The sequence below is a fragment of the Limulus polyphemus genome, unplaced genomic scaffold, assembly GCF_000517525.1.
Source record: "Limulus polyphemus unplaced genomic scaffold, Limulus_polyphemus-2.1.2 Scaffold1271, whole genome shotgun sequence".
Classification (NCBI taxonomy): domain Eukaryota; kingdom Metazoa; phylum Arthropoda; class Merostomata; order Xiphosura; family Limulidae; genus Limulus; species Limulus polyphemus.
The window spans coordinates 103,731-112,464 of record NW_013666881.1 but is presented as its reverse complement, the minus strand read 5'-3'; the positions used below and the strand labels follow the sequence as shown (position 1 = coordinate 112,464).

At 36.1% G+C, this 8,734-nt stretch overlaps 1 protein-coding gene across 2 annotated transcripts in view; it reads left to right on the top strand.

Moving 5' to 3' along the window:
- LOC106462870 (multidrug resistance-associated protein 1-like) overlaps positions 1–8,734 on the top strand; it is a 65,998-nt gene that overhangs the window by 15,789 nt on the left and 41,475 nt on the right. For both annotated transcript variants that reach the window (XM_022390271.1, XM_022390270.1), the window contains exons 5-6: positions 4,318–4,458; positions 5,487–5,542. In XM_022390271.1, the coding sequence (XP_022245979.1) occupies positions 4,318–4,458; positions 5,487–5,542 (197 nt within the window). The remainder of the gene's footprint in view (positions 1–4,317; positions 4,459–5,486; positions 5,543–8,734) is intronic.

Below are 8,734 nucleotides of genomic sequence, written 5' to 3'. Positions count from 1 at the left end.
ATCTTGAACAGTTGATAAATGGAAATGAGATCAAACAAGATGTCTGCATTAATTCTGAGCTGGTTAAGAAAAAATTGGGAAGTTTATAAAGCAATAAGGCTCCTGGGCCAGGTAATATTTCCCCAAAGGTTTTGAAGGAGGTTAAAGATTGATATGTGAGCCACTTACTACTATATTTTGTCAGTCCTTGAATAGTGGGCAGGTACCAGAGGATTGGAAGTTAACTAATGTAACTCCTCTTTTCAAGGGAGGGGATAAAAATTGTTCCAATAATTATAGACCCATTAGTCTTGCATCAGTTGTGGGAAAAGATTTGGAAAGTCTGTTAAAAGATGCTTTGCAAAGCCATTTAACAAAGTTTAGAAATTTATTGGATAGTCAATATGATTTCACTAAGGGAAAATCTTGCCTTACAAATCTTTTGACATTCTTTGAAATAATTACTGCTTATGTAGATGAGGGTATGGGTGTAGATTTGGTGTATCTGGAATTTTAGAAAGCATTTGACAAGGTGCCACATAAAAGGCTTGAAAAAATATTATCTCTATAGGTGTGGGGGATAAGTTAGCAAATTGGATGAAAGAAAATAGAGGGCTGTTACAAACAGAGTTCAGTTAAACTGGATTAATGTCACAAGTGGGGTACCTCAGGGCTCAGTCTTAGGACCTTTGCTCTTTTTGATTTACGTTACTTAAATCTGCAGATGATATTAACGTCTAGCTAGCTGTGAAGAGTATGCTGTTAATTTACAAAAGGATTTAGACCATTTAGTAAGTTGGGCAAATAAGTGTGTTTTAATTATAATAAATGCAAGATAATACATGTGGGTTACCATGATTTGAATTATAAGTATAATTTGGATGAGAATACCCTTAATAGTGTTATGAAGGAAAGGGATCTTGGTGTAATAGTCGATCAGTCTCTAAAGCCATCCAAGCAGTGTGCTGTTGCTAGTGGTAGGGCGAATAAGATTTTAGGTTGTATCTACAGAATTATTGAATACAAGTCTAAAGAGGTTATAATTTCATTGTACAGGTCACTGGTTAGGCCACATTTGAAATATTGTGTTCAGTTGTGTTGGAAAGGGTTTCTAGTATGGTGCTTGGGATGGAGGGGTTGTCATACATTCCACACCATTCAGCTCTGGTAGTAGATACATTCAGTCGGGATTGGAAAGGACTTCATCTATATGCCTACCGTCTGATCAGATTCCTCTCCAGAGTCTTTTTTTCTCTTAGCCACATGACTCCTTATTGTGTCCAGATTGTTGCTCTGTATTGGTTTGCTTATATATGGTTCCCTCTGCTCTGGCCCTTACTGGAGCGACATTCCCTGCCCTTACCTATGTCCCAGTCTCTCCTCTGACAACCATGATTGTACATAGTTCATTCTGACTTCACCAAACTCCATCTTCACGAGTGACTTTTGTCCAGTCCCTTGCCTCAGCTCAGGGACTCACCCCTCATGTAGCATCTTTCCTTTCCCATTCTATTCAACCTTCCTCCCTGTATGTGTACAAGAGAGATGGTAGTCTACATTCAGACCTTGGTCTGTTTGCTGTGGCTTCCGCCCCTCCCATCCTTTCTTACCTTATCTTTCCCAGTTCTTCGCCTGGTTGTTTTATCAGGATTAGTCCATGTCAACAGTTTCTAATTGTAGGGCTGCCCTGTCAAACACCTTCCAATTCTCTTGTTTCTGGAAAGCTTTCACTTCCCCTGTATTTTCCTCCTTTTCTGTTCCTTTCATCTTATCCATCCTCCATGTTCCTTTATTTTGCCATATTGGATCTCAATTTTGTCCTTCATGCCCTGTCCAGTTCTCCTTTTGAACCCATTCTTATGTGTTCCTTGTACCATCTTTCCCTTAAGTCCTTTTCTTCCTCCTTGATTGCAGTCATCATCATCATTCAAGAATTTATGCCATTGATGTTTACTGCACCTTTTACCATTCCTCTTATGTTATCCTGATTGGGCCTTCCTTCCCTAGACATCTGCTGCCTGGGCAGAGGGTTTGGCATTCTCTCCTATTTCCTTGCCTTTCATTTCCTACCTGTACTCCCATTTGATTCCAGATAGACTACTTTGTCCATTTCATTCCCTGAGATGTTATGTGTCTTGTACTTCCTCCTTTCATGTTATTGTTTCCATCCATCTGTTCCAAGGATTCCCTCTGTGTCCCATGATATGCCTTCTGTTGCACTCACTGGTTGGGTTCATCAACTAATATGACTGAGATGTTATGTGTCTTGTACTTCCTCCTTTCATGTTATTGTTTCCATCCATCTGTTCCAAGGATTCCCTCTGTGTCCCATGATATGCCTTCTGTTGCACTCACTGGTTGGGTTCATCAACTAATATGATGTGTCCATGGAAGGTTGCCATCTGCAGAATGTTTCTTTGCACCCAGTTTGGAATATAACTATGTTTTTAGTGGCTTGCCTTCACTGGACTTTGGAGGAGATCATTCAGACTGGGATGTGGACAACTCCCAATACATTTGTCACACGTTATCTGCACGACCTAGCTGTGTCTTCCTTGGGCAGGCATCGTCTTTCTCCTGTGGTGATTCTACACTTGTCTGTTCACCTTTGACTGGGGAAAGTTGACATATTACTTTTTCTATACATTTTTATTTGATACATATCGCATTTCAGGATCCCACCTGGTGACGGGTGTTGCCTGGTCAGGTGTGCTTTATATTATATTTGCACTAGATATGAATAATTCTATAACACTCATTGTTGAGATTGGGTGTTTCTGTAAAAACCACTGGCAGCTTGTCATGTATGTATATTTATTGTCTTTACTAAAAGTTACTAGTTTCATTTATAAAGGACCATCACTCATGGACCTCCTGAGCAAAGCAGGTGGGTATTTCTGCCCATCACTACTGACCTGTGATTCCTACAATCGGAGTCGATCTGCTTTTCAAAATAGGGAATCACAGATACCAATTGCACCTTCTCTTGTGTGTCGTTCCTTGGACTCCACAACAAGCATCCTCTTCCCCTTCTCTTCTAATAAAACATGAGAGTCTTTACCACTTCCAAGGTTTCCTCCTGAGTGGGTTTTGAAAAACAAAATAAAACTTTCCTAGTCCATGTGTACCCACTCAGGGTGAAGAGAGCTATAAGTTGTTACAATCATTACAGTACCGAATAATGAATTATTACCCAGGCAAACCACACTTGTAGATCATATATTTCTCATGCAAGGTGCTTCCACTGGATGTTTTTTCTCAGGTGGGGTACACTTGGCCTTTTCAAATACATTTCACGGTCCTTAAGTCCTAGCCACATATTGTTATTCTCTACAGCTCATTTACTGCCACCATACTATGACTCACTATCACTCTGTTTGGTACAACACAGGGATGTGGACAGAGAGCTAGTTGTGATGACCCTTACAATCGCACTCATAACAGTAATTTATGTCTTTCATAATCCTCCGTATCCAAAGCACTTCCCTTGGCACATACGTATAAGGAAAAGTGGTTGCATACATACAAGCCTTTCCATGTTTGTCAACACCATACTGATTAATGTCTTAGTTATCCAGCATTTCCTGCACTGATACTATTTTGCAGTATCTGTCAATGTACACTAACCTTTTGCTACATCACAGCAATATAGCTTTGCATAATAACGATCTTATCTTCATATACAAGCGAAATGTTTACAAATTTTCAGCATTCCATTTGTAAAGATGACTACCTTCTTCACATTACTATGAACTGACTTATAATGGATTCGATTAAATGGATACAACTAATTAAGATAATGGGTATTCATTTCTGATTGTATCTATGTAAAATTTGAGAAGAGGTTTTTAATTTGAAAAAATTAGTTTTATATTTAATGATTTTTGTTTATAGAAACAATGAAAAAGCAAAATTTTTTAAATGTTTAGTTGTAGATAGTTATGTATGTGCAACCAGGTAACTTGTAAAATTGGAACTTAGACTTTTCATGTAAATTCAATTGTTGCATTCAAATTTGATAATGAGGAACCCCCACTTTTTTTATAAAATAAAATAAAATCTAGAGATAGGTAGTGAAAGAAACTATTACAAATGTACAATGTTTCTTTCACTAACCATTCAAGCCATCTCCAATCTTTATCAACTGTTGCATGTCATGTAACATTTTAAGACTGTAGTTGTGTTCTCAGTCCACACAGAAAATTGACAGTGTGTTTGGCAGTCATACTTTTGTTTGGTGTATTTTCTATGTACAAGTCAGTAACTTGGTTTGTTTGTTTTTTTGTAGTTCCTTCCATAACTTATGTATATAACAAGTTCATCTACTTTTTTATGTAGGATTCCCATTACCACAAATCAATAAGTAAAAACAAGTTTGTTATTACAATGATCTGTTTCCCCCTGGTGGTGGCTTTGTTACTTTTGTCTTGTTTTTCTGACACTAGACCAAGTTCTACCAGACCAGAAAAGCAAATTGAAGTAAGTTAAGGTTATATTTTGCTTGCATTGAATATTATAATTATTATAATAATTTTTTTGGTTCATATTTTATAGACTTTTTAATCTTAAGTAGATGTAGTTTTAACAAATTAAAAGATTTATGTATGAATTGTTTATGTTGGTGAATACTGTTCTAATAAATATATTTCAGCTACTAGATTACACTATCAACCTGTTAACTCTTGAACTTAAAAGATAAATGTTAAAGAAATTTTACAATCTAAGAGTGTGTTTATGAATATATAACAAAAGTGAATATGGGCATGTAGATATTAACATTATTTAACATTTTGCCAACTTCTAAGTATATCCATATTTTACTGTTTTGCTTCTCATGAATAGTTTTAGGTTACTTTGTTTGTAGAACGAAATAGAAGGTTTGACTTGGCAAATATAATATTAGTTGTCTGAGTGTGTATTTATGCATGTATGTTTATAAATGATGTATTCTTTGTACTTGAGTGTTTCATCACCATTTGTTATTTATACAACACACAGTAATGTAAACTCCTATGATAGATGTAGATAAAATTTGAGAGTTCTGTGATTTATGTGAATATCTTTTTTCCTTAATTTTCTAGAAATTTCAATTTTTTTTCAATAAATCATATTGAGAACTAGGATGCATGTTAATCTTCAAAATAACAAGTGTTAGCATAGTAGTACAGTGCACATACATTTTCTGATTAGGCTTTCATACTTTTCAACTGGAACATTTTGTTAATAATAGCAGAAAATAAAGTTAAAGTTCTCTGTAGTAATGCGTAAACTTTTGCATACTCTTTAAATCTGTGACAGGTAGCAAAGTAATCATTACACCATTGTACAATTTTATTCCTTATTTGATTATAAAAAAAAGAAAACAGAAATATTTTCTCTCTCTCTCTAACTAATACATCCACACTCCCAGAGTAAAGCTAAACAAGAAAGTATGTGTACACTTAAATTGGGGGTAAATTGGGTATATTCGATATCAGTATATTCAGCTTATACCATTTCTTGACTAGTGTCCTGAAGAAAAAGCATCGTTTCTATCAAAGATTACATTCTGGTGGTTCACTGGGTAAGTTTAACTAAACAGTTCTATGTAGTTAGATTAGAAAGAATGTTAAAAGTATTCATTACCAGTTAATCAAAGAAGATTTCAGACATTACTACTCACCCCTCAGTAGAACAAATAGCTAATGCCAAAGGTTTTCATGCATGTGCCAAGTCTTAGATCAAGCCATCATTCCTGTATGTAATAACATGAACTGTAATATTCTTTGTTGAAATCAGCATTAGACTATACCTCTCCATCAGTAGGAGGATGACACGTCCACCTTGTCCAGTATATTCCTTGAGAACTTTTTATAAACCAATAGCTCATTCTTTTCCTCAACACTGTTTAGATGTGTTGTTTTCTAATGAATTGCTAAACAAAGGATCTTTTGTGCTGCTCCAACATTTCAAGTTGAATTTAATTTCAGTTATATCTTCTAACATGAATTATTATATTTTCTTATATCAATTTGATTTCTTTTCTTAATCAAGCCATGAAATTTTGTATATCCATTCCAGAGACTAATATGGTTTCCTTCAAAGGAATATTTCCTGTTGTCATTAACTCTGCATTAGGGTTTCAGCTGAAGCCAATAATTATTCTTGGTTTTGTCAATACAACAGTGACTAACTGTAACACAAATGAAAAGGAAATGATGTAAAGAATAATAATAATAATTGAAATCACATTTGTTTCAGGAATCTTATTGAATAAGAATTCTTGTATCCACATTTCTGAAACTTTATGAATTCTAGTCAGTCCACAGTAGTTATCAATGCTACTTGAAAGGTGATTGCAAGTGCTCTTGATGGTGAGCATCAAATGGTTGGTTCTATCTTACATTCTTCATCTTTTCCCACAGCCTGTCTTTGCTTCTGGTTCTTCTATCCCTGACTAGGATGAAATAACCCACCTATGTGAACCCCTGCACTGATCACTTAGGTTTGTGATTTTGTTTCTACTGGCCCTGTATTAAAATTGGATTCAGAGCTGATGAGGCAGGTTCACCAGTTTCAGAATATTTCTTATACTTTCTGATAGTCATTCTCTTAACATGGATGGTAGGTGATTGTTTGCTGCTGCCTTCCCTCTAGTCAGTAGTTCAAAATTAGGGATTGCAGCAGATAGCTTTAATAGCTTTTCCATAAATACAGATACCAATCTTCACTTGGAATTATATGCCATAAAAAGACTGGTTTACTTGTATATTCTCCTTTTTTTTCTCAATTTCTTCTTCATCAGTTGTCCAATTAACTTGATTTCTTTGTTTCTGGGATTTGCTTGGTCAGGATGCCATAATTTTTGGAGTATGACTCTAAGGAACTCAATTTGGTGCACTTCCTTTGGGACAAAGTGTTATTGAAAATTATTTATCTGCTTCTCATCGTATGATCCTTTCCCAGTGTCTCTTATTCTGACTGGCCAGATGCCATGAGTTTCGGAGATGCCTTGTTTCTGGAACCATCCCTTGAATCTGATCCTGTAGGAACTGAGCTCTTACAATATGGGCACCTGTTTACCCACTTAGCAAAGAACTCTTGATCACACAGGAGCTTTCTCTGTCTTTCAGAACTAATGACCCATCTATTTTCATTCTGGTCCTGAGGGATTTTGTATGGATGAATGCACTTAATGGGTCTGCCTGTCCACAACTATTTAGATGTTTGGCTCTTCCTAGCTGTGCCCTAGGATGAATGTTCTGTTGTGATGTCCATTTTTCTTCAGGAGTTGGTTCATTTGGTTTGACTGGTCAGGCTCTCTTAAGTTGATGTTGATTCCCACTCCATATCTGATTCATTTGCAAGTCTTTTTCATCTCCTTTGGTTAGCCTCTACTTTACATCTTTGAGATACAGAGCTTTTTGTTCCAGGCTTTTGTGTATTATTTTCTTTCTGTGTCAGAGGTCCTGTCTCATTTAGGAATGTTTGTCTTTCTAGAAACTTTTTTTACCACTGGATGTGCCCATTTGCATCCCTTTCAATAGACTGTCAGATCAGAATAATATATCCAGTGACCCACTGACTTCTCTATATTCTTTCCCTCTATCTCTTCAATTGTTGTTATCATGTTGACTCAGTCTTTCCAACACAACCCTGGGCATCCCTTTTCCTCCACCTCTTCATGAATTACTCTAGTAAAGTTCTGGTGTTGAGTGTCCATAATAGCAGTCTCTCCAAACCACCATCCTCAAAATGTTGGTTTTCCAATAGGTTTGCCACGATCTTCTATCCCATCTGTCTGGACATCTTGTTATGATCCATATGTACAACGTCCCTGTTTCTTATTCAATGACGAGGAACCCACTTTGAGACTAATAATGGTTGGAGACAGCTTGAATGGGTAACCTTGTAATCAACAGATTTGACCGGACATTCAATGACACAGAACTTCAACATCTAGACAAAGGCCTCAACTTTGCCGTCAGCCACAAAATAACTCCATGCCTAGAGTTCAAGGCGTGTCTAGAAGATCTAGCCAGAAGACTAGTGACCCACTACATAAAAGAACAAAAGACCACCTCTACCTGAAACATCCTCCAACTACAGAAAGAAGAAATCCATGACATCAACCAACAGACTTTTATTACAGGTAACTATAACAAAATGTGGTTTCCTAAGGTTCCCAAAAACTATATTTTAAACAACTTTTTCAAAGAATTCTCAAAAAGACTATTAATGTAGTCAACCAATCCCATAAACTGAAAAGTAACCTCACAAGTAATGAGATCAAATCCATTTATAATCTTAAAAAGGACACTAACATTAAAATTCTAAAAGCTCATAAAGGCAACACCACTGTCATTATGAACAATTCATAATACATCGACAAAATGAACGACATCCTTTCCGATAAAAAGAAATTCAAAGCCATCCCAAACAACCCAACAAACACACACGAAAAACAATTAAACATAACTTTATTACAAATGAAAAAAGATAATTTAATTACTGACGATCTTCATTTTTATCTATGTAAAGCAGATTCACGCACACCACAAATCCATGGCATTCCTAAACCACACAAACAGGACTGACCCCTACGACCTATACTGTCCACTTATGATTCATTCAACTACAATCTTGGCAAATACATAGCCTGGGCTCTCACACCATATGTTACATCTGCAGGTTCATGTTTTAAAGATGCCTTCAATTTCGAATATACACTAGAACAATTAAATTCGAAAGACTTAATGGCTAGTTTTGATGTCAT